The 26,532-nt window shown below is 39.2% G+C and overlaps 1 protein-coding gene across 1 annotated transcript; it reads left to right on the top strand.

Moving 5' to 3' along the window:
- The first annotated feature begins 24,636 nt into the window (after positions 1-24,636).
- Positions 24,637-25,938, top strand: LOC136882232 (dynein axonemal assembly factor 11-like). Its single transcript, XM_067154788.2, has one exon. It carries the CDS (start codon positions 24,637-24,639, stop codon positions 25,936-25,938), a length of 1,302 nt encoding a protein of 433 aa, XP_067010889.2.
- Positions 25,939-26,532: the final 594 nt, after the last annotated feature.

Here is a 26,532-nt window from a genome sequence, read left to right as displayed (position 1 = left end):
AATTATGAGTTAGATTTCTCAAAACAGCGGAACTTAAATATTAAACCATTAAGGATATAACTGTGAAAAAAAATATTTTCTGACCATCATTGCTTTGTCTCTACAGGTTTTTCGTCCATATTGAAAAATAAGCCTTGAGTGACTTGGCCGGTTTTGATACTAGACGCCTCATTTACAATATAACAATCAAGAGAGAAAGGGTGTAGTGCTCGGCATCAATGTTTGTAACCAAAAATTAATGTCAGTGGTTGGTAACTATACAGTATTTACATTGTCCAACTGAACAGTTGAGAATTTTACAATTTATATACATATTTACACAAAAGCAGCTTGGTGAGCAAGGATATTAAAAAATCTAGTACCAAGTGCGTCCTGTTGTTTTAAAGGTTGGAAGAAGAATGTAGCTTTGACATTTCAGAATATGTAGAATGGTTTATCTTAGTTAAAATCACCGGGGCTAGGGAAATGTTCATAGCCAAATGAGGTTTTACAGGACTCAGGCTGAAAGCTGTCTGGTTGCAGCACCGAGATTTGTACGGAGACTGGTCAGTGTGGATGGAGACTCGTGGGTATTCAGTGCGTTTGAATGGCAACAATGATGACAGTTATTTGTAGGTAATTGCTTATTAGGAATATGTTGTGGGTTGAAACATTCGCTTATTCTTTTAGTTGACTTCTGTAGCTTCGAATGTTGTGTGAAGACACCGGTGTGAGATGCCGGTGAGACTAAATTGAAGTTATTCCGTGGAAAAAGTATGACGGACCTCGGGATGAAGTTATTGCTTTTTGTCGCTGGTCTGGTGAAATAGAATAGAGTTGCTTGTGTTGTGAACTTCGGTGGAGAGATTAGAATGTATACGGTAACTGCAGAGTCAGAGCGTTGTAGCTGGGATGAGGCATCTTCTCATTCTGACTGCGAAGAGGAGCCGTAATGGCACGCCATTTTCGTGCCGATGTGCGCTGGGTTCTGGCGTGTTGTTGAAAGTTTTATTGTATGAGGTGGAAGTTATCTGATGTGTCGCTGAGAGGTAATTGTTGGTGAATATTGGTGCACTATGAAGGAACCTGATCACATCCCTGTAAAACTTAGCAACTTTGATAATTCAAGTGAATCCATTGGTAATTATTCTCCTGATAAACAGTTCCAATGTGATGATTCCGTTTGTTGCTCGCTAAGCATGGAGAACAATCAAGTGGTAGAATTTGCTTGTGGAAAATGCAACATGAAGTTCACAAAACTTTTGAAGTTGAAATTGCAAGAGAGTGTGCATACAGGCATTGGGTTATACAAATGCTTGTATTGTGATTTGATGTTCCATTTCAAGACATCTCTTTTATCACACGTTGAGACTAATTCTGGTGAAAAGAAGTTTGTTTGTAAATACTGTGGAAAGCAGTTTGAAGAGTATCATGTCATGGTTAAACACAGAGCTAATCATGAGGATGGCAGACGACCATTCAAGTGCCCAGATTGCCCAAGGACATTTGTTATGGAATCTACTCTTAGGGCTCACATGTGTGAGGCTCGTTACAGATGTGCCTTTTGCAATTGCTCCTTCACTGAGAAAGTTAATTTTCAGAACCATATCATAGTACATACGGGAAAAAAGCCCTTCTTCTGTAAGGTGTGCAACTTTGCTTTCAACAGACTAGCTGCATGTTATAAACATGTTAATCTGGTGCATATTGCAAAGAAAGAGATAGCACTCAAGAGTGGTCAGTCCTTAAAGGATTTCGTACAAATAGATGAAGGACTTTACAAAGAATTGCAAGACTTGGTTAAAGATATTATTAACAATAAGAGATTGGGTGGTGAAGGGAAATCTGAGGAGAAGTCCGCAGATGTTTCTGTTGTTGCAATAGATAAGGAGGCTCCTGAACCTACAATAGATAAGGAGCTTCCTGAACCTATTCTCGTTCCAAAAACATTGCAAGACTCGTTTCGAAAAGAAATACATAAATCTAAGTCAAATTGCACTCTTTCAGATATATGCTCTGCTGACATGAACAAGAAGAGACGTGAAAAGCTTAGTGTTGAAGTCAAAAACGTTTTAACGAGGATGAAAAGGTTCTCGCAAATCCCAGTGATGAGCCCTAGCAGAAACCAATCCCCTTTGAAGACCCCCACCAGACAAATTCGGGATCCTCGACTGAGAAAACCCCTTAACCTTTCTGAGATCAGAAGTCCAAACAATGTTGCAGACACATCAACAGACAGGCAAGACACTAGTGGCAATCTTACCAGGTCATCTGATCAAACCCACAACCCCAAAAGTTCATCAAAGAAGAGTGCAAGTCTCGACAAGAAGCATAAGAAGACAGTTCAAGTATATAATGATTTCATAGCTTCAAGCAAAGGGGAGCCTTGCAAATACTGTGGGGAGATATTTTCTGTACGGTACATGAAGACTCATGAGCTGACACACACAAGTAGACCTGAATATTTCTGTTCAGTCTGTGATAAGGGATTCACTACGAAAAATGGACTGAGATGTAGACGTCAGACCCTATCCCTGTGCTGTTTGTGGGCATGCTTTCAAATTGAAACATCAGGTTATCACATGTCCAAAAACACACAAGCCGGAAGAATCACAAGTGCAAGGTCTGTTCGAAAGCGTTCTTCTCTAAAGGAAATTTGAAAGCTCATATTTTAACACACGTTCCGAAGGAGGACCGGCCATTCAAATGTGATCAGTGTGATCTGAGGTTCACAACGAAACACCGTTTGAGTTGCCATACTCGGCGACACTTGTACTTGAGGCCGTACGAATGTCATATATGTTATAGGAAATTCTCGTATAAAAGTTCGGTTCAGAGACATGTAAAGAGTAAGCACATGGGTAGGAATCACTTGTCTGAAAGAATAGCTCAGTCTGATGAAACTAATCCTTGAATAGTTTGGATGAAGGAGCGAGTGATATAAAAAGAAGAAATATATTTTAAACCATAGTAAGTGATTAGTCTTGTATGAAGTCAACAGGAGACTTTTTCCTTTTGAAGTGTTTTAAGACAAACTTTTTTCTTAATGGATTAGCTTCACAGTTCCCACAAAAGTGTATCTACATCATCATCATTCAGCACAGTCTTCAGTCACTGCCCAGGCTAGATGAATCAACATGTTTGTCATAGAACACATTTTGATACCAGGATATCGTGTATCTTGATCAGTGTAATAGAAGTATTAAATAAATTTAACTACCCCATTTTTGCAGTACTGTATAATAACTAACTACAGGCTGTTTTCAGTGTAAATACTGATATTTTAAATTTGGTTAAATAAGATCAAGAGGATAATCGTGTTGGCTATTGTAAAATTTTTAGCGGCACCCTTCAGCAGTTGTCACTTCATATCTTGAAATACTGCAGCGAGTTTTGCGAGCAAGATATTCGTGGTCTCCCAGGTCCTCTCATCAAGCCTGTCTCTGTACAATGAAGTGCAGCAGGCTGTAAGTTTCCAGGTGTCTCCAATTTTGGAGCACCACTTCATTCCAAATCTTCTCAAGCCAATTGATCCAGAGCATTCTGCACTAAGCACACGTCTCAGAAGCAGCTACTCCTTCAGTGATGTTTTCCGTGTGTGTGTCTAAGCTTCCACATAATAGAAAAGCACATAACTATCATACCAACAGAGACAATGCAAGTACATTACTACAGAGGCCTGACTTCCGTGAGCTTGTTCAATTCAGTTGTGCATCTGATTTTGATGGAGTGATTTTTTAATTATATTTATTATATACCTCAGGTATTTGATCCTACTATACCATTACCATCGTCTAACACAGTTTCTAGCTGCTGGGAATAAAAGCCTCTCATTCAGTTCTCCCATTAACATTCTCTTCCAGTCTTCTCATCTCTTAATGCAGTCCTTTACACTTTCTAACCCTTCATCTCCTCTTTGGTCTCTTGTCATCCATTTTTATTTCATGATATCCTTTCTGTTTAAGTCTTCATTCGCTTGACATGCTCACACCGTCTTAGTTGACATTTCTGGGCTTTTCATTTCTTACTCTCCATTTAGCTCTGTTCTGTTCCTCAAGAATTTGAACCACCTGCTCCTCTTCCTTTCATTACCATGTCTCTGATGCATAGTTTAGTAAATAGTTAAGGGATCAGGCCTGTATGTTACTCATGATTTGCTGTATCCACTTTTAAAATGGTTTAAAATGTTCAAAACACCTCAGGTGAGCGCACAGAAAAATCAACTGTTTATAAGATGTGATGCCACTTATTAACAAAAATGTTAAATACAATTAAGTGGAGAAATTATGGGCTGTGAACTCATCATGTCAGAGAAAGCAGTCCTCTCCACAAGAATTAAATGAGATGAACTGGTCTGTGGATGACTCAAAACACCTTCAGCAAGTGATGGCCTCCAATGGAATCCAAAGCAATTCCCTTCCCATTATTTCAGAAAGCACTTCAGATATGGATATGAATTTTTTACTGGACATTTTGGAATATGTTCTTTGTTTACTGAAGGAAATTTATTGGACTACAATCACCAGTTTAGGAAATACTGATTTTTAACTGTATGGATATTTTTAAATTACTTTTTATACTTTCTCCTAAATAAATGTTGTTATATATAACATTATGTATTAATTTTAGTTTACATGAATCTTTATAGTCTTGTTATAACTCCCTGAGAATTTTAATACTCTACTCCGAGTGGCTCATGACATATGAGGAAGAATGTAACTAAAAATATAACTGTTCAGAAGCAGATTTTAACCATTCACTCCATAATTTTTTTTTCTGGTGTTGAAAACAGTTAATTATCCTTACTGAATGATATAAACCAAGGAAAAGGTAATCAAAAATTTCTAGTTCATATTTTTATTTCAAAAGTGTTAAAAACAGGTGAGATTCATATATGCTTCACCATGCGTAAGCCAAGAATATCAAATTTGCAAACATATATTTCATGACATACACAACTTAAAAAACTACACCTAATAAGTAAAGATAGGGCTGATAACCTTGATGTTAAGCCCCTTTAAACAACAAGCATCATAAGTAAAGACATAAAGTCATATAGTAAAATCAGAGCTTAAAAATAAATAAGTATGCACACAATGTCCGCAATGTATTACAATATGTGTACTTAGCACAGCATTTATGGATAGTGGTAGTGAAAAAAACACAGATTTCTGTAGACATAAATTTGCTAACTATGCAGCCTAATTTCTATGGAATGGTTGAAAGCAAATTTTGCTTTCTTGAAGCATAGTGCAACCCCACATTTTCTACAAACAACATAAGATGTCGGAAATTTACAGCGTAATCGGCTGGGACTCCATTCGGGAAAGTGATCAGTCCTATCTCTTCTTACGTTTAGAAGTGGGATGTGTGCAGTGGGATCTTTCTTGAGTTTGGCAGCGAAATTTTGCTGGACTTTTAATGTCCACCTATTCAATACAATAATAATGTTGTTTATAGATGTAATTACAACATTTTAATTATATTCAGTACTAGTTTTGACTCATTTTAGCATCATCCTCAGCTGTACAAAGAAATTGGAAAATAGGCAAGTTATATAAAACTCATGATAGATATTGAATTGTGCGTGATATAAAGTCCCTATGAAATCTACATTAAAACAGTGATTCGGGGGATGGTGGGTTCAAATCCTACCGTCGGCAGCCGTTAAGATGGTTTTCCGTGGTTTCCCATTTTCATATCAGGCACATGCTGGTGCTGTAATTAATTAAAGCCCTTTCCTATCTCTTCATCGCCATAAGACCTATCTGTGTCGGTGCGACATAAAGCAACTTAATTTGATTTATATTTAATACTAGCTGCTGTACCCGTCCTTCGCTATGGAATTCTACATTGTATACAGAATTGTATTTTAGGTAGTAAGCAAGTTGTGAGCAAGACTGTCTTAAATTGCATAGCTCTTAACATTACCCTAGAAACGCGACGGAGAAATCACCAAACGTCTTTTCTCATATGAAGACTGCGTTAGGGAATTTTCATTGTAATGGTAGGCCCACTTACCTACCATCAGTCACAATCAGCTTCTGGAATTTCATTATAATGCCAGACACTCACTCTCCACCTATCTTTTTACATCCTCAGAAAGGCTGTCTTAGTGGTTTTCTCAACTGAAATGAACATAGGTCATTACAATGACGTGAGTAGGAATGGCGCGAGTAAAAGCAATGATTTCACATGAAATACTCCATCAAATGTCCGTTTCCATGGCTAAATTACAACATTCTAATTATATTCAGTACTAGTTTTGACGCACTTTTGCGTCATCCTCAGCTGTACAAAGAAATTGGAAAATAGGCAAGTTATATAAAACGCCTCCGGTCATAGGGGTCCCGGGTTCGATTCCCGGCAGGGTCTGGAATTTAAACCTTAATTGGTTAATTTCGCTGGCACGGGGGCTGGTTGTGTGTGTTGTCTTCATCATCATTTCATCTTCATCAAGACGCGCAGGTCACCTACGGGCGTTAAAACAAAAGACCTGCACCTGGCGAGCCGAACTTGTCCTCGGACACTCCCGGCACTAAAAGCCATATGCCATTTCATTTTTACTCCATCAAATGAAAAACCACACATTTTCTCACTTCTAACGAACAGTACTACGCTGCCAATCTAACAGTCCAAAGTTCCAGAGCTGGAATGACCAGGCCGCAGGTAGCCGTGATCCGTGAACACTCTTAGTCTTTTATGAGGGGGTCAAATAGTGGAGAGTCCCAGGGCAAAAACTATGCCCTTTTACCAATCTCTTTCCTAGGAGTACCCAATGAGTCTGAAAATCTTAATTCACTACACTGGCGGTGGAAAAATCTATCTGACTTGGAGGCAAATTTTTCCTCCAAGTCAGAGGAGAAACCCCCTCTTCACTGCTAATATTGAATAAATTGAATGTAGAATTTAATAAAAGTGAAGAGGAAGAAGCTCTTTTTAAGAAAGGGTTGAATTTTGAGTTATTTAGTGAATTGTGGTGCTATAATTTGGAATATGCCTAAATTGTAATCCTAGACCAGGTCATACTACTACTGAGCCTCTGACTTAAGTGTGCACACTGCTCATTCAAAACAGCGCATCAGAGTAGGGATCGAACAGCTGGAATACTATGACGAACCAGTGTGTTACGTACCAGCAGTCCGGTATCAGAAAATGTATGAACCAGAGGAATGACATGCTAAAGAAGAAAGTTTTCTAACTCGCCAGCTATTTCCCGCCAATATTCAGTCAGGCTGTTATACTTGGTACACAGCAGAAATCCCATCTATTGGAGTTGAGCGGCAGCATAAGAGACAAAGAACATCACAACAAACAATGGTCAATGTAATGTTATTGTTGATCAATGTTATGGGCTTTCAATATTGTAGGCCTTCATATTTAGTTTTCTTCCGACTCTGAAATACCACTCTTATCATAGTCGGTACGGTAACATTGAATAAAACATAAATGGTCGGAAATTGTATTATCTATAACTTTTGTTATGGAGTACTTTTTGATAGGACCAATAACATAGATTTTTAAAACTTAAATTTTAGGTGGCTTCCCGTGAACTACAATTTCATCCAGGGTGAATACAATTGTTTATAACTTAGACTGTAGTTTCTTATTCCTCGACTCTATATACTGACTTTCAGTAAGTTCTGTTAACTCATTTTCTCGTGGCTCAGCGTTGATATGGACGTGGCAACAAAAATACAAATTCATGAATATCTGTGTTATCAAAGCCGGTATGGTAACAATGTATGACATAAATGATCGGAAATTTAATTCTATATAACCTTAGTTATATAGTATTTATCCATAGGACCACTAATAATATAAATATTTGAGACCGGTCGAGTTGGCCGTGCGGTCGGGGCGCGCGGCTTTGAGCTTGCATCCGGGAGATAGTGGGTTCGAACCCCACTGTCGGCAGCCCTGAAGATGGTACTCTGTGGTTTCCCATTTTCACACCGGGCAAATGCTGGGGCTGTACCTTAATTAAGGCCATGGCCGCTTCCCTCCCATTCCTAGGCTTTTCCTCTTCCATCGTCGCCATAAGACCTATCTGTGTCGGTGCGACATAAAACAAATAGCAAAAAAAAATAATTCAGAATTCAATATTAGGCCTTCCCCTAAACTACCATTTCACTCAGTGTGAGTAAAATGATTTATTGCCTAGATTGTATTGGACCATCCCCCGACTTTGCGTACCGATTTTCATTAAATTCTCTTCACCCGTTTTCTCGTGATGCGTGTACAAACAGACAGAAAAGTAAAAAGTGCGTTTCCTCGTTATTATGGACATGACCGATACCGAAACACCATTCTTTTCAAATTCTGAGCAATGTACAGTCAAAACTCTTATATATATAGATGTAGTTACTTATTGTGGACACAGGTACATTTACATCTAATTTTATATATAAGAGTTGTGACTTTCAGAGAACTGTGGAAAACCAGTAGGTACTGTAGTGTATAAAATTTTAGTAATGTCAGTAATTATTATTATTAACTACGTAAGTTTTGTGCTGTAATATAATAAGGAAGTATAGTACTGACTCTGAAAGTTAGATGACGCGTAGGAAAGTAGTTCATAAAATGAAGACCAGATGGCAGCAGCAAGCATACCTAGGTATTAATATAAGGAAATATCTTCATTGGGGTAATCACATAAATATGATTGTAAATAAAGGGTACAGATCTCTGCACATGGTTATGAGAGTATTTACGGGTTGTAGTAAGGATGTAAAGGAGAGGGCTTATTTGTCTCTGGTGAGACCCCAACTAGAGTATGGTTCCAGTGTATGGGACCCTTACCAGGATTACTTGATTCAGGAACTGGAAAAAATCCAAAGAAATGCAGCTCGATTTGTTCTGGGTGATTTCCGACAAAAGAGTACCGTTACAAAAATGTTGCAAAGTTTGGGCTGGGAAGACTTGGGAGAAAGGAGACGAGATGCTCGACTAAGTGGTATGTTACACGTTATAATTCTCATGTTAGGTCCGTATTGAAATGTACGTAAATACAAAGTATGTTACAAGTGTTATTTTTAAAATCCACCTATTCAATACAAAGAGATCTTTTTAGAAATTAAATATTATTATAAAATGTTAAGGGACATGTTTCGCCCATATTAAGGGCATCATCAGCCTCAAACTCAAACCTGTATGGTGAAAAATCAGGATCATGATTGCTCTTACAAGTCATAAAAAGATGATATCATTGTAGGTGTCTGTCCAAACATACAAATTGTTAGAATGTCCTTGGCTAAAATTGCAGTATCAAGCTGCATGTCAAAAGTTCACACGTTTATACTTTCTGGAGTGTTGAAAAACTTGTTGGGGGTAGAGCAATAAACAACTCAGTCTTTATAATGAAACAGAAATGTGCCTCCTTTAATACTCCTGTTCGAGGATAAGAAAAAGCAGAGCTGATAAACTGTCACAGATGTCAATTTCATATGTTGTGAAAAGACAACAGCCTTCTTAAGTGGTTGTTCAGCTGCCTATAGTCTATTTAACTGGCTGAAGGAGTGAAAGTCGAATGCATTATGATAAGATAACTGTCTTCCTTTTGTGGGAGCAAGGAAAAAGCATTCAGTTGTCTATAGATGTATTTATCTTGTTTGAAGGAGCGAAAGTCGAAGGTTTATCGACGTTGATAAGCTCTATGCAGTGGGATCGATGACTCTAATGAATCGTGAATCTGCTCGCTATCAATTCAGTAACATGAACAGAATCAAATGAATCGAATATCCCATCACTATTTCACATGCCAGTGTTCATGCTAATCATACCACCCCCGCCCCTCCAATAATTACCCGAAGTCAGCACGCCTAAAAACTAGATAATGTTAACAATAAGAACAACGTAATAAAAAGCTATAGTAATAAGAACACTGTATTTGAAAGGTGGTGGTGATTTTTTTTGCTAGTGGCTTATGTTGCACCAACACAGATAGGTCTTAGGGCGAAGATGGGATAGGAAAGGCCTAGGAATTGGAAGGAAGCTGCCGTGGCCTTGATTAAGGTACAGCCCCAGCATTTGCCTGGTGTGAAAATGGGAAACCACGGAAAACCATATTCAGGGCTGCCGACAGTGGGGTTCGAACCCACTATCTCCCGGATGTGAGCTCACAGCTGCATGCTCCTAACAACACGGCCAACTCGCCCGGTGATTATTGTTTTAAGAGGAAGTACAACAGGACTACAATCCTCTATTTAACACTAATCAGAGAGAAAATATGGAAGGGGTAGGACACTTCGAAAAATGAAGATATCGGCCAAAGGAAGACAAGGGCCACGAAGGGCGTGAAAATGAAAGACTCCCTAGCCCTCGCAAACCTAATAGCGTCGGGGTCGGAAAAGACAAGAGTTGACCAAGAGAGGTCGGGCAGGACAGATGAAAGTGAGGAGCCAGGCAGAAGTAAGTGGAAGTTATGCCAGGACTCAGCTAAGGGTCCCGTGGTCGCCAACCCACACTCCAAAGTTCAGAGCCCCTGAAGCCCCTTTTAGTTGCCTCTTACGACAGGCAGGGGATACCGTGGGTGTTATTCTACCGCCCCCACCCACAGGGGAAAAGTAAGGAGCCGGCACAAGTAAGTGGAATCAATATAATCCAGGACTCAGCTAAGGGCCCCGTACTCGCTAGTCCATGCTAAGTTAACAGTCACTGGGGCCCTTTTAGACGCCGGTTACGACTGGCAAGGGATACCGTGGGTATTGTTCTACCGCCTCCATGCACAGAGGGGCATATTTGGTCAAAATACAATAGGTTAGATATATTCAGCCTATAGGTAGGCCTAATATAACAGTGTTCGAATAATGTTGTACAGTAGCCTATTAAATAAAGATTTCAGTAAAACTGGCAATGACCAATTACTTCCATATCGTGAATCTTGGTGAAGGCAACATGGCCGCGAGGCGCATCCAGTGGCTGCTACCTTCCCACTCCTAGCCCTTGTCCATCTTTGCCCATCGCATACTTGTCAGCAGAACTAATTTATTGACGTAGTTACGTTGCCTCCTCTGCGAACCATGTGACCTTGCCGCGGTGCGGAGGCTTGCGTGTCCCAATGATGCAGATAGCCGAGCCGCAGGTGCAACCATATCGGATGGGTATCTGTTGAGAGACCAGACTAACGAATGGTTCATCGAAAGGGAGGTAGCAGCCTTTCGGTAGTTGCAAGGGCGGCAGTCTAGATGATTGACTGACACGGCCTTGTAATAATACTCAACATGGCTTAGCTGTGCTAATACTGCTACACGGCTGAAGTCAACGGGAAACTACAGCCGTAACCACCTCCCGAGGACATGCAGCTCTCTCTGTATGAATGATGTACTGATGATGGCTTCCTCCCGGGTAAAATATTCCGGAGGTAAACTAGTCCCCCATTCGGATCTCCGGGTGGGGACTACACGAGAGGGGGCGATCATCAGGAAGATGGATACTGACATTCTGCGAGTCGGAGCGTGGAATGTTAGAAGTTTGAATCGTTGTGGTAGGTTAGAGAATCTGAAAAGGGAGATGGATAGGCTAAAGTTAGATGTAGTTGGTATAAGTGAAGTACGTTGGCAGGAAGAACAGGATTTTTGGTCAGGCGACTACCGAATTATCAACACGAAATCAAACAGGGGAAATGCAGGAGTTGGTTTAATAATGAATAAGAAAATAGGGCAGCGGGTAAGCTACTACGACCAGCATAGTGAAAGAATTATTGTCGCCAAGATAGACACCAAACCAATGCCCACCACAATAGTGCAGGTCTATATGCCTACTAGTTCAGCGGATGATGAAGAAATTGAAAGAATATATGAGGAGACAGAAGATTTAATACAATATGTCAAAGGTGACGAGAATCTAATTGTGATGGGAGACTGGAACGCAGTGGTAGGCCAAGGAAGAGAAGGTAGCACAGTAGGAGAATTTGGATTGGGACAAAGGTGTAATGGATTTAAAATTATTTTTCGCGATGGTACGATGCATATTGGTTATGTGTCTATTTTCTTGTCTGGCCCACCGTGTATTCAAACTTCAGAATTCCATGGACTTCTATAATTGATGATGGTGTGCTATCTAGCGGTCGACTTGGAATTTAAGCAGCGAGGTAGCTAGTTGTGGTGCTATCTGGGCGCTAGATGTGAAGCTTTCTCTGTCGTAGTCTGTCGACAATGCAGATAGCAGTTGTTCCGATTATTGATTTGTAGTCTGAAGACGGAGGAACCTATTCTCTACTGATTGTGCTTTAAGAAGACTAGTAAATCAAGATGCAAGAAGAGGAGATGGTGGAGAAACTAGACCATGGGTGATGGATTGTCCATCTGGGCGATAGGCCTGAATATTTGGTTATCCTTTTGAATTTTTTTAATTGTATATTTGTTTTCTTCGACCTCCTAAGTAAGGTGCATCCATCTTTGTAGTGAACTAAGCGACCAAGGAATGGATTAGATAATTGTGTTAATACGCGGAGATATTTAAATTCGTATGTGAAATTGGGCATGTGTTTTTTAAAAGAAATTAACTTCCTAAAACAGGTCTTCATAAAAATCTTGTAACATGATAATATTTGTTTTAGGCTTCAGTGTTGTAATAATCATGTTGGCATTTGTTTACCTTCTTGACTTCAATTAATTTTAGTTTGGTGCACCAAAACAAGTTTTTTTTTATTATAATATTTTCAAGCGAATGTCGGGCTACTAAAAGAGAATCTGTGGGACTTTAATGTAGGACTTCTAATGACTTCCTCGGTACTTCAAGTTCTGCTTTGATTTGGGTGCTCGTCATCTGTTACATCTGTGTAACAGAATGCAAACTTACCGTGGCCATGCCGTGTTGACATTGACATTTGAGGATCGTCGTATTATTGGTAACTTATTATATTCAGCTGATTTTCGGTGTAGATCCTTGTGCGTGTGGAAAGTTTTTCGTTGAGTTTGATTAATTCATTTGGTTTAAGCTACCGTTCATTGGAGAGTTTTTGGGTTATTAATCCTAATTTTGGATTTATGCCCATGTTTCGAATAATTTCTTGGTATTAAATGAAGTCATGCCTTTTCTTCGATTTGATTAATTTTAAATGCAGGCCTGGAGTGACCGAGAATTTCATTAGGAAGGTTTTCAAGCTTCTTTCAAAATAGTTGTCTTAAGATTTTAAATCTTCTATTGGCCTACGTTTGTTTATTTTCAAAACATTTACTGCATCCTGGCAATTTGAGTCAGTGTTAAAATAATTTATTTTCAATTAATATCCTTAATTAATTTTTCTGAATGGTGTACACGTTCATTGTGCGGTGGTAATTCATTTGTTATTTTGTTTGAGGTCGATAATTTTTTTAAAATTATTTTCCTAATTAAATTTGGTTTGATCAATTTATTTTGAGTTATTATTTCAGCCAATTAATTAAGTAAGCTTATTTTAAGATGATTCTCTTGACCTCTTGTGTCCAGAGCTTCCACAGTGTGCGACGGCCTTTTGATTGGGATAATCGTAAGTAGTCCTTTACTTATTTTATCCCTGGTCGTGCTAACACTCTTGTCATTTTCCTTATGTTGTGAGAGTGTGTTTGGTAGCAGAGCGTGGTTACGATCCACGGACCTCTGGGTTATGGGCCCAGCACGCTTCCACAAGATATCAGAACGTAGCTGTACAGAAAACTACACAATCTGATACCAACACAAATAATGAGAATAACAGAACGTAGTTGCAATGGCAAGATTTATTCCGTCCCTTGCGTTACAAAGTCTGGTTCCAAAACATTGTTATAGGACGCAGTTCTTGCATGAAAATCTATTGGCCTATGTCTTGGATTTGAAATTTTATTGCGAGGTTTTTAAAATCATGGTACCGGAAGAAGAGATGGTAGGTCGTATAATCAAAGGCATTACTCCTCAATATCGGTCCTTTTTATCCTTGACTAAGTGCCCGAGTAGTTTTGCAGAGCTTGAGGAAGCATGTATTTTGGCCGAGGATGTAAAACATGGTGATGAGTCTCGGCACTCCTGGTATCCTCCTCCCTCTGTTTCGTGTAGGGCTAATAATTTTACTACTCATCGTGTTATCTCTTCTTCATGCAATAAGGGGTATGCTTATGGATCTATGGAGCACCTGAGGAAAAATTCAACCTAACCTCTGAGCATGGCCTTCTATCTCTGTTTACTTGAGTAAAACGTTGGGTGTGGAATGGTGTGCTGTGATGTGTTGCGCTCTTTCATTATTATTAGCTGAGGTCTGTTACCTTGACATTGATGATGGTATATATTTATTTGGCCTTATTACCTTTTACTAACCTCTGTTATTTTCATGTTGGTACTGTACCTTGATTGTTAGTATTTAATGATCGGGCGTGCACATCATGGTTTCTTGAAAAATTATTTAATCAGTGATGTAGCTGTGCGCTTTGGTGTGTTTTATTCTGAAATTAATGAATCTTATCTGACTTATTAGGTTATTTCTTAAATTGGGTTTAATTTACCTACTTCTAATCAGTAGTGAGCTTGATGTGTGCCGTTATATGTGTCCACTCTGTTGTGATTTGGTCTGGGTTATGTCACAATCAATTAGTGATATGTTTTCGCCCTTGTGTGGAATTGGATATGATATTGTACTGACCTGGTTAATGTTTTGGTTACTCCTTGTGTCAACTGTTTATTGGGCAGTTACCATCATGATTGAGCCATGTGGATCAGTATCTGATTGGGTTAACTTGTTGGTCTCGTACCTAAACCTTAGTGTTTTTACTGGTTTTCCCTGTCTTAATTATTTCTTGCATGTGTTCTGCTATTTCTGATGGTTGGAAGCCCTCTTACTTGTAATGTGTTGATTGGTTGTGAGTAATGTATCTGAGTCATGTGATCTGGTTCCTTCCTTCCTCTCTTCATGCATTACCTGTTTATCTGACGTCCTCTAGTGTTTAACCTTTTTCTGTAAAGCCCATTTTATGTTTACCTGCCACTCAATGGCATTCTCTCTCAGTGGTTCTTACTATGTCTCTTGACATGGTTGTTGTCATCTTGCCGTGTTATTGGATTTGATATTTGGGTATGGGACTAAATAACAAATCCGCTAACTGGTACTGGAATCCTACTAATGATGGTTTATGGGGGCCATTTGCGGTGTAACTGTCTTTTCAAGTATTCTTGAGCATTTCCATCGACTCGACTTCTATTCCGCTACTTATATTTTATTTACCTCGTCCCCTGGGGAATATTGGGGGAGGTACCTGTTTTGCTATGGAGCGATTGTTTATCGATCATGTTGGACCCTTTCCACGTTCCAGTCGAGGAAATACTCATGCATTGGTGTGCATTGATGGGTTTACCAGGTTTTGCTGGATCTTCCCGACTAGATCGACCAATTCACAGTCCACTATTTCTTGTTTAAATTCTATTTTTGCCTCCTTTGGAACCCCTAAGTTTCTTGTATCTGACAATGCTGCTGGGTTTACTAGTCATTTATTCAGGAAGTACTTGTTTGACTTGTGCATCTCCCATGTGACCACTACTCCATATTATCCCAATCCCTCATATTCCGAGAGAATGAATAGAAATTTAAAATCTGCTCTCATAGCTTACCACCACTCGAATCATACCAAGTGGGACACCTGTCTTCATTGGTTGTCATATGCATTTAATACTGCCGTTCATGAGTCTCATGGCAAAACTCCTATGGAATTAATGTTGAGTTTTGTTCCATTTTCTCCGCTATCTAATCTCCTTCGAATTGAGGAACTGCTTCCTGAAGTCTCTATTCCTCGCGATGTGCGAAAGGTGTGGGATGAGGCCAAAACTAGGTTGGCTGTGTCGTATGAAAAGGTACGAAAGAACTATGACAAAGGCCGAAAACCCACCAAGCTAAGTGTTGGAGACCAAGTCTTCGTAAAATGTTATCCTGTCAGCAAGGCTATAAATAAATTTACTTCAAAATTAGCTCCTAGATTTCAGGGACCTTGTACGATATTGCAGTTTTTGAGTCCTGTATCTATGCTTGTCAGTGATCCTGTGGCAAAAAGGATTCGGAGAGTTCATTTATCCCAAGTGAAAGCGACTTGATATATGATGGGGGGTTGGTTGATTTCAAAATCTTATTTGTGGTTGGTAATAATCGATCGGATTATTGTTGATTAAAATGGGTAATGGAAGTGCGGAAATTGTGCTGTCCATATGGACAAATGTAAGAAAGACTGTATTTGATGCTTCATCATGTTTAAGTAGGGAGTATCTGTGAAATTAATACTCAGTGATCAATGGATGGAAGTTTAAAATAATGTTATTATTATCATTGTTAAGTATTATCGTGTGAATTTAATTGGAACCTGTTGTGGTGGGAGATTGAAATTTGAGAATTGAGGTGGTTCCCTGTTTTGGTAATGTGGCCTTGGTAGTATGATTCAGCGGTGTGCAGGATGGATGTCTATAAGAGAACCTTTGTGTTTAAAAATTTTTTTTTTTGGGGTGATATTGGTATTGATATAGTGTCTATTAAAAAAAAAATCCTATGATTTTAATTACCTATGTTGAGTGTTTGCGTTCCATAATGTAGTACAGTAAAAATTCTGATGTATCTTGTAATCTCGAGTTTTTTTTCTTGTCTGGGTACTTACTTGGGGTGATAATAAGAAAAATGTGTTTCTCTGGAGCTATGAGTCTTAAAGGTTTCGTTATGAGAACTTGAGGAAAGGTGTTGAGGATATTGGGTACTCTGCCTTTATCCGAGTGAAGTTAATTGGGTGAAATCCTGTCGTCCGGAGCTGGAGAAGAGTTACTGGTTGCTGTGTGCATGAGCCTTGTGCTCTTACGGTATCTTAATTCTTGGTTTCTGGGGAAAAATGGATTTCTTTTTTTTGGGGGTAATTGAACTTCATGTTTATCTTTGAAGTAATTTGGTTCTCTGTATACATCGCGTTTATTTCATGAACCTCTTGTTGCTGTTCTTTAATTTGGTTTGGCATGTGAATTACTAAGGTAGGTGGTCCGTTAAATCTTGTAGCGTTATTTCTGAGCCTATGCAAGTTGTAATCGGGAGGTCTTATTTTGAATTGCAGTCGGGTATCCTGTCTGTACATCACTGTTTTCTTTCTGCTGAGGGTTTTAGGGAAATTTAAACCTATTTTGCTGTACTGATTCGGTGTAGAGTTGTAGAGTCATGTTAGTGGTTTGGCATTCGTCGGCTTATGGATTATTGTGAGATTTTGGTTTGGGTAATATAGGATTTATGACCTTATGGTATGGTTTCTGATCCTTGTGTATCGGAGAAGTTTGGATTTATGGGTTTGATTTTGGGAATTATGCTGGGGTGGCATTATGGTTTCATTGAGAGGTGACTGTGTTCCTCTGAAGTCATGATGGTGTCATTGCAGTTGTTGTAATGATATTGGGTGGGCACTCTGTGATTGGTGGGATGCTGTCGAGGATTTGTATGTCCTTTACCCTTGTGGCTGACACATCGGCACTGGTAATCATTAGAGTGGTGTTGAATTGTTGTTGTGGTAATCTAGTTTGGAGGAGTTTTCGATGGACATCAAGAGAAGGTTGGACATGACCTTTGATGTGATTTCTTGGTGTCGAGTGGGATTTAAATAGAACTAATCTATGCATCTACAACTCTTTTGGGGATGATTATTAGCTAATTGGTACCTTGGTGACTGTCGTCTGGTTCTTGGTTCAACTTCTTATATTCTCTGGCATAACCCGTTCTTCTGAAGTCATCTTGTTAATCCTACGATCTTAATTTTCATTTCGATTAACCTGGCTGTCTTCCGCATTTTTTTTAAATGGAGCCTTTCCTGGATTAGTGTCGTTGGTATCGTAACTTATCGTTCTGTGATGTAGAAGAATAAGTATGGGATTATTCTCCTTGTACAGTCGGTATTGCAGTCATCGATCCTCTACCTGCATATGGGAGCTTGTAGTAGGACTATGTGATTTCAGGCTAGTTTGTCTCCGGTGTTTCTCCTGGTCATTTTCTATCCCGGTGTAAGTGTTGATATTGTGGGTGATTGCCTGGTAATTGCTGATAGTTCGGTTGTTGATGACCCACCTTACGCGTACCCTACATCTGAATTGTACATATGTCTCCAACTGTAATTAACCTTTTACCCTTGGCTCTAAACATTCATATCTTCTACGCTAGCCTTGCTTATTGTTCCAAACGTGTTATTCAGATTCTTCTATTTATTGTTTCTTGTTTCACCTTCTGCTTGGAACGAGTATATGTGTAGTAAGCCTATGGAAGTTGAAGCTGTGAGAATTGAATATTAATTTAAGCCAAGAAATGATTTGAAAATTTAAAAAGAAAGGCTTTATCATCTATTGATTGGGGGGTTATGATTTCACAGATATGTCTGTTAAAATTTTATCTTTATTCATGTATTGATTTATTCGCTACTATTAGCTTGATGTGGTAATTTATCGTGACTGATTTGATACTCTGTTTATGCCTCTTGCAGTTGTATTCTGTACTGATTGGAGGAAACTGATGATAAAGTGATTAGTGCGATAAGTTACTTAAAGAATTATCTAATGTTTGTTGCACTGACTTGCTTCTCGTGGAGGCTTATGTTTTCCTAATTATTTTTCTATTTTCTTTCTTCTTCTTGTGTTTCCTTTTGGGAGGTATTTATGTGGTAATTTGGTTATCACTCATGAAGTCTTGTCTTACCCTATTATTGTAGCCCGGAATCAATTTCAAAAGAGAATTTTGTTATGTTTAAAACATTGTAAGACCTGTCTTATTGTGTAGGTTGTACCTCTGAAAATTTATTGTGATTATGCGAAGTTCGATTACCTTAGAAACCTCGGTATTATCTGCATATTTCAAGGAAAACTGGCGTGCTGATGATATTGCGCGTGAAAACTGGACTTAATTGAACACTAAACAACTGCGTGTGGTCTGTATCCCTGTTATACATCACCCAAGTATACCTCTGCTCTCCTGGAGAAGTGTTTATGTTAAATTATTCTAGATGGAACTTTTCTTACATATATTCTTGAGACAACAGATGGTTTTTATCTATGACTGCTTGTTATACCTCACCCCAAGTTGATGGTTTCGGGGGGGAGGCTGTAATGGATTTAAAATTATTTTTCGCGATGGTACGATGCATATTGGTTATGTGTCTATTTTCTTGTCTGGCCCACCGTGTATTCAAACTTCAGAATTCCATGGACTTCTATAATTGATGATGGTGTGCTATCTAGCGGTCGACTTGGAATTTAAGCAGCGAGGTAGCTAGTTGTGGTGCTATCTGGGCGCTAGATGTGAAGCTTTCTCTGTCGTAGTCTGTCGACAATGCAGATAGCAGTTGTTCCGATTATTGATTTGTAGTCTGAAGACGGAGGAACCTATTCTCTACTGATTGTGCTTTAAGAAGACTAGTAAATCAAGATGCAAGAAGAGGAGATGGTGGAGAAACTAGACCATGGGTGATGGATTGTCCATCTGGGCGATAGGCCTGAATATTTGGTTATCCTTTTGAATTTTTTTAATTGTATATTTGTTTTCTTCGACCTCCTAAGTAAGGTGCATCCATCTTTGTAGTGAACTAAGCGACCAAGGAATGGATTAGATAATTGTGTTAATACGCGGAGATATTTAAATTCGTATGTGAAATTGGGCATGTGTTTTTTAAAAGAAATTAACTTCCTAAAACAGGTCTTCATAAAAATCTTGTAACATGATAATATTTGTTTTAGGCTTCAGTGTTGTAATAATCATGTTGGCATTTGTTTACCTTCTTGACTTCAATTAATTTTAGTTTGGTGCACCAAAACAAGTTTTTTTTTATTATAATATTTTCAAGCGAATGTCGGGCTACTAAAAGAGAATCTGTGGGACTTTAATGTAGGACTTCTAATGACTTCCTCGGTACTTCAAGTTCTGCTTTGATTTGGGTGCTCGTCATCTGTTACATCTGTGTAACAGAATGCAAACTTACCGTGGCCATGCCGTGTTGACATTGACATTTGAGGATCGTCGTATTATTGGTAACTTATTATATTCAGCTGATTTTCGGTGTAGATCCTTGTGCGTGTGGAAAGTTTTTCGTTGAGTTTGATTAATTCATTTGGTTTAAGCTACCGTTCATTGGAGAGTTTTTGGGTTATTAATCCTAATTTTGGATTTATGCCCATGTTTCGAATAATTTCTTGGTATTAAATGAAGTCATGCCTTTTCTTCGATTTGATTAATTTTAAATGCAGGCCTGGAGTGACCGAGAATTTCATTAGGAAGGTTTTCAAGCTTCTTTCAAAATAGTTGTCTTAAGATTTTAAATCTTCTATTGGCCTACGTTTGTTTATTTTCAAAACATTTACTGCATCCTGGCAATTTGAGTCAGTGTTAAAATAATTTATTTTCAATTAATATCCTTAATTAATTTTTCTGAATGGTGTACACGTTCATTGTGCGGTGGTAATTCATTTGTTATTTTGTTTGAGGTCGATAATTTTTTTAAAATTATTTTCCTAATTAAATTTGGTTTGATCAATTTATTTTGAGTTATTATTTCAGCCAATTAATTAAGTAAGCTTATTTTAAGATGATTCTCTTGACCTCTTGTGTCCAGAGCTTCCACAGTGTGCGACGGCCTTTTGATTGGGATAATCGTAAGTAGTCCTTTACTTATTTTATCCCTGGTCGTGCTAACACTCTTGTCATTTTCCTTATGTTGTGAGAAAAGGAACGAAAGAGGAAGTCGGCTGGTTGAATTCTGCACTGACCATAATTTAGTCCTCACCAATACTTGGTTCAAACACCACAAACGACGGCTGTATACGTGGACGAGACCTGGAGACACTGGAAGGTATCAAATAGACTTCATTATGATTAGGCAGAGATTCAGAAACCAGGTGTTTTGCAAAACTTTCCCAGGAGCAGACGTGGACTCTGACCACAACTTGTTGGTCATGAAATGCCATCTGAAGTTGAAGAAATTGAAGAAAGGAAAGAATGCAAAAAGATGGGATCTAGACAAGTTGAAAGAAAAGAGTGTGATGGATTGTTTCAAGGAACATGTTGCACAAAGACTAAATGAAAAGGCCGAAGCAAACACAGTAGAGGAAGAGTGGAGAGTCATGAAAAATGAAGTCAGTAGGGCTGCTGAAGAAATGTTAGGAAGGAAGAAAAGATCAACTAAGAATCAGTGGATAACTCAGGAGATACTAGACCTGATTGATGAACGACGAAAATACAAGAATGCTAGAAATGAAGAGGGCAGAAAAGAATACAGGCGATTGAAGAATGAAGTAGATAGAAAGTGCAAGGTAGCTAAGGAAGAATGGCTGAAGGAGAAGTGCAAGGATGTCGAAGGCTGTATGGTCCTGGGAAAAGTAGATGCTGCATACAGGAAAATCAAGGAAACCTTTGGAGAAAGGAAATCTAGGTGCATGAATATTAAGAGCTCAGATGGAAAGCCACTTCTAGGGAAAGAAGACAAAGCAGAAAGATGGCAGGAGCATATCCAACAGTTGTATCAAGGTAACGATGTAGATAATTTCGTTCTGGAACATGAAGAGGCTGTTGATGCTGATGAAATGGGAGACCCAATTTTGAGGTCAGAGTTTGACAGAGCTATGAGTGACCTAAATAGGAACAAGACACCTGGAATTGATGATATTCCCTCTGAATTACTGACTGCCTTAGGAGAAACCAGCATGGTAAGGTTATTTCATTTAGTGTGCAAGATGTATGAGACAGGTGAAGTCCCATCCGATTTTCGGCAGAATGTTGTTATACCTATTCCCAAGAAAGCCGGTGCTGACAGGTGTGAAAACTACCGCACTATTAGTTTAGTATCTCATGCCTGCAAAATTTTAACACGTATTATTTACAGAAGAATGGAAAAACAAGTTGAAGCTGAGTTGGGGGAAGATCAATTTGGCTTCAGAAGAAATGTAGGAACACGTGAAGCAATCCTGACTTTACGTCTGATCTTAGAGGATCGAATCAAGAAGGACAAGCCCACGTACATGGCATTCGTAGATCTAGAAAAGGCATTCGATAATGTTGATTGGACCAGGCTATTTATGATTCTGAAGATGATAGGGATCAGATACCGAGAACGAAGAATTATCTACAACCTGTATAAAAATCAGTCTGCAGTGATAAGAATCGAGGGCTTTGAAAAAGAAGCAGCAATCCAGAAAGGAGTGAGGCAAGGCTGCAGTTTGTCCCCTCTCCTTTTCAATGTTTACATAGAACAGGCAGTAAAGGAAATCAAAGAGAAATTTGGAAAGGGAATCACAGTCCAAGGAGAGGAAATCGAAACCTTGAGATTTGCCGATGATATTGTTATTTTATCTGAGACTGCAGAAGATCTCGAGAAGTTGCTGAATGGTATGGATGAAGTCTTAGGTAAGGAGTACAAGATGAAAATAAATAAGTCCAAAACAAAAGTAATGGAGTGCAATCGAACGAAGGCAGGTGATGTAGGAAATATTAGATTAGGAAACGAAGTCTTAAAGGAAGTAGATGAATATTGTTACTTGGGTAGTAAAATAACCAACGATGGCAGAAGTAAGGAGGACATAAAATGCAGACTAGCACAAGCAAGGAAGAGCTTTCTTAAGAAAAGAAATTTGCTCACTTCAAACATTGATATCAGAATTAGAAAGATGTTTTTGAAGACTTTTGTGTGGAGCGTGGCATTGTATGGAAGTGAAACATGGACGATAACTAGCTCAGAAAGAAAGAGAATAGAAGCTTTTGAAATGTGGTGTTACAGAAGAATGCTGAAGATGAGATGGATAGATCGAATCACGAATGAAGAGATACTGAATCGAATTGGTGAGAGGAGATCGATTTGGCTACATTTGACGAGAAGAAGAGATAGAATGATAGGACACATCTTAAGACACCCAGGACTTGTTCAGTTGGTTTTTGAAGGAAGTGTAGGTGGCAAGAACGGTAGGGGTAGACCAAGGTATGAATATGACAAACAGATTAGAGCAGATGTAGGATGCAATAGTTACGTAGAAATGAAAAGGTTAGCACAGGATAGGGTGGCATGGAGAGCTGCATCAAACCAGTCTATGGACTGATGACTCAACAACACAGTTACGTTGAACAATCTCATAAGTCATATTTTGGTTTATTTTTTAAAATTATTCTTTGCTTTACGTCACACCGACACAGATAGACCCTAAGTCTTTTGGCGAGGGGATAGGACAGGCCTACGAGTGAGAAGGAAGCGGCCGTGGCCTCAATTAAGGTACACACCGGGCGAGTTGGCCGTGCGGTCAGGGGCGCGCGGCTGTGAGCTTGTATCCGGGAGATAGCAGGTTCGAACCCCACTATCGGCAGCCCTGAATATGGTTTTCCGTGGTTTCCCATTTTCACACCAGGCACCTTAATTAAGGCCACGGCCGCTTCCTTCCAACTCCTAGGCATTTCCTATCCCATCGTCGCCATAAGACCTATCTGTGTCGGTGCGACGTAAAGCCACTAGCATTAAAGAAAAATTAAGGTACAGCCCCAGCATTTACCTGGTGTGAAAATGGGAAACGTCCGAAAACCATCTTAAAAGCTGCTGGCAGTAGGGTTCGAACCCACTACCTCCCGGATGCAAGCTCACAGCCGCACGGCCAACCCGCCCGTTTTTCTGGTTTACGACATGCATATACGGAACGGTTGCGTAAATAAGCACCGATGAGTTAGGTAGTGTGTTGGAAGAAATAATACATATTGAGATGGTCTGCCCAGTATTGTATATGATGGATTATTCTGCCCTCGTAGAGAGATGCTGCGGAACAAGACTCCGTCCTTTATAGCCAATTCCCTCAGAAAAAAAAGTTATATAGGGTCGCCGAGGAGGTATCAGGACTTGCCGATAACGGTAACAGTAGGAGAATTGACATAGTCTACAAGTAATCAGAGGATGTGCGATATATTATAGACCCCACAATTCGTTTTAAAATCGCCACAGACCAGCCAGAAGACGTTCATAGGGAAAAGAAGCGTATCTATGAACCGACCATAATTTATCATAAAGATACCGGTAAGTTTGGATCGAAGGACATTAAAGTGATAGTATCAATGATAGGAGCTCGAGGGACTGTTCCTCGATTCATTGTGAATTTTTGGAAGCAGTTTAATTTAGAAGTTGCGGAACTACAAACTATGCCTTTGTTAGCTTTACGAGGTTCCATTTCATTACTGAGAAATCATTGCTACGTGTTTTAACTCTTATAAGTTAGTTTAAAGACATGAGAATAATGTACCGGTAATCAACAAAATTATTGTAAACCGAAATTATGATTTAATTTGTTTCGTTATATTTTGTCCATTGTGGCCACCTTCAACTCAGAGAAGTTTTGTAAATAAAAACCCATTGGACTCTGAAGTGTTAAGAAATGTCATCACTTCTACCCCATTCCTCCGTAGCCACACGAGCTTGTTTATTGATCGCGGCTGACTTAGTCCCAGCGTGTGCCAGCACCCGCCTCGTCATTGTTAGCTCTGTCGACCAACGGCTTTGGTAAGCGAGCTTCTCGTTTGTTTTTACCGTTTAAAACACACGGCATTGCTTTGAGGTTATAACTAGGACTAGCATTTAAAATACCTCATTATAAGGATAAATACGGTATAATACGCAGTAACTCGCGATCTGTGAAGTTCATTGTGTCAGTGGTGTAATTGCATTATTGTATCTTCGTTTCTCGTTCTGTGCTTAACAAAACATGGTGCAACTTACCATTGAATTAGTGCGAAAAAGAGCCGAACACAATGAGGGTGAACTGCATTCTTTAGAAGAATTGTCATTACACCAAGAAGGTATTGAGAAAATTGAAGGTCTCGGTAATTGGTGTCCCAAATTGCAAATTTTGCTACTGCAAGGGAATGTTATATCAAAACTTGAGAACTTGCGCAGGTTAAAATGTCTTGTCTATTTGAACCTAGCCCTCAACAATATTGAAACCGTTGAAGGTCTCGAACGGTTAGAAAGTCTCAAGAAGTTGGATCTTAGCATTAATTTTATTGGCGATTTGCTGAGCATCACAAAACTGAAGTGCAATACTGAATTGGAAGAACTTTACCTCTACGGCAATCCTTGCTGTGATTTTGAAAATTATCGGAAATTCATTATCTATAATTTGCCTGACCTGAAACATTTGGATTATTCGAAAGTGACTAGAAGTGAAAAGATCTTAGCTTTCCAGAATGTCGAAGAGTGGCAAAAGACTATCCTTCCACAACAGGAGAAATATTTGATCGGGCGAGCAGAACAGAAAATAGAGAATGAAGATCGTATGGAAAAAGAATTTGCAGCCCTAGATGTCGACAATCCTAAGTCTATAGCTGAGTATATGCAAAAACCATCGGATAACAGCCCTGAAACAAGGAAACAACTGATGCAGGTGAAGGAGATTCTTGATCAGGAACGTCAAAGCCATAAACTCTCCGGTGAAGAGATCCGTGAAAAGAGAGCTGTCAAGTTATACAGACCTGATGGCTCTCCCCTGAATGTAAATGAACCTAAAGTGGCCTTCACTATTTCCGAGGATGAAGACTCGTATACACTGGAAGTTAATACTCCCAAGTTTATGGACCTATCCTACATACAAGTAGATCCCTTCAAGGACCATGTGCGCGTAACCATGAAAGGGAAGTTCTTTCAGTACGTCTGTCTAGAAGAAATTGATGTAGAAAGTACAAAAGCCGTTCGTTCACAGACCTCAGGTGTGTTGACGATCACCATGCCCAAGATTGAAAGTGAATCCAAGAAGGCGAAAACGTTTCTTTATGGTAAAGGCGGAAAACACTCAACTCTTCAGCGTGGATGCAAGAAAACGCTGTCTTCTTTAGATAAAAATCAGGATCAAAATCTGCACAGTGAATGCTGGGGAAAACGAGAGCAATTGGAAATAGGTAGTTCGCGAGGTAAATCAGTTTCCTCGCATCTGATTATGGAAGAGACATGTATTGAAAAACCATTCTCAGTAGGATTTGTTGATGATCCCGAGGTTCCACCTTTAGAATAAAATGAACTGTGAATTGTGTACATTCATAGGTATTTTAGATATTACTCCAACGAAATGCCCGTGTGTAAATAGATTTATAGATTGAGTTAGGAATGAGAACAGTTCATTTCGTGTTATATGATTTTTAACTCGTGCGTGTGATCTATGTATTTGTTAGTAAATTGCTTAACCCTACACAACCTAATACGCTTTAGGGTACATAGACGTGAAACTTGCATGTGTTAATGTCCATATTATCGGTTCATATGTAAGAAACTGCTTGTTCCTGTTTGTTGGGACATAATCCCGAAGACTGGTTGGATCCTCAAATAGTACAAGCAAAAGGTTATGCAGTTATGGAAATCGCAAAAACTAATGGCGGCGCCGAAATGAGGCGTACTAGGCACCACGAGGAGTGAGGTAGTTTGCCATTGGTTTCCTAACCGGGCCAGAAAGTTCTGTTGCAGGACAACTGACCGAAGTGAGGAGCACCATCCATACCACAGCAGCTTCCATACTGGCCGAGACTTAAGTGGAAGCTACATTTTGGTCTGGCCTTTGACAAGAAATACTGCATTCATCAAAAATAGCAGCAGGTATTATCGGCACACTTTA

This window comes from Anabrus simplex, chromosome 10 (assembly GCF_040414725.1).
Source record: "Anabrus simplex isolate iqAnaSimp1 chromosome 10, ASM4041472v1, whole genome shotgun sequence".
NCBI classification, from domain to species: Eukaryota; Metazoa; Arthropoda; class Insecta; order Orthoptera; family Tettigoniidae; genus Anabrus; species Anabrus simplex.
This window is presented reverse-complemented; position numbering and strand designations above follow the sequence as displayed.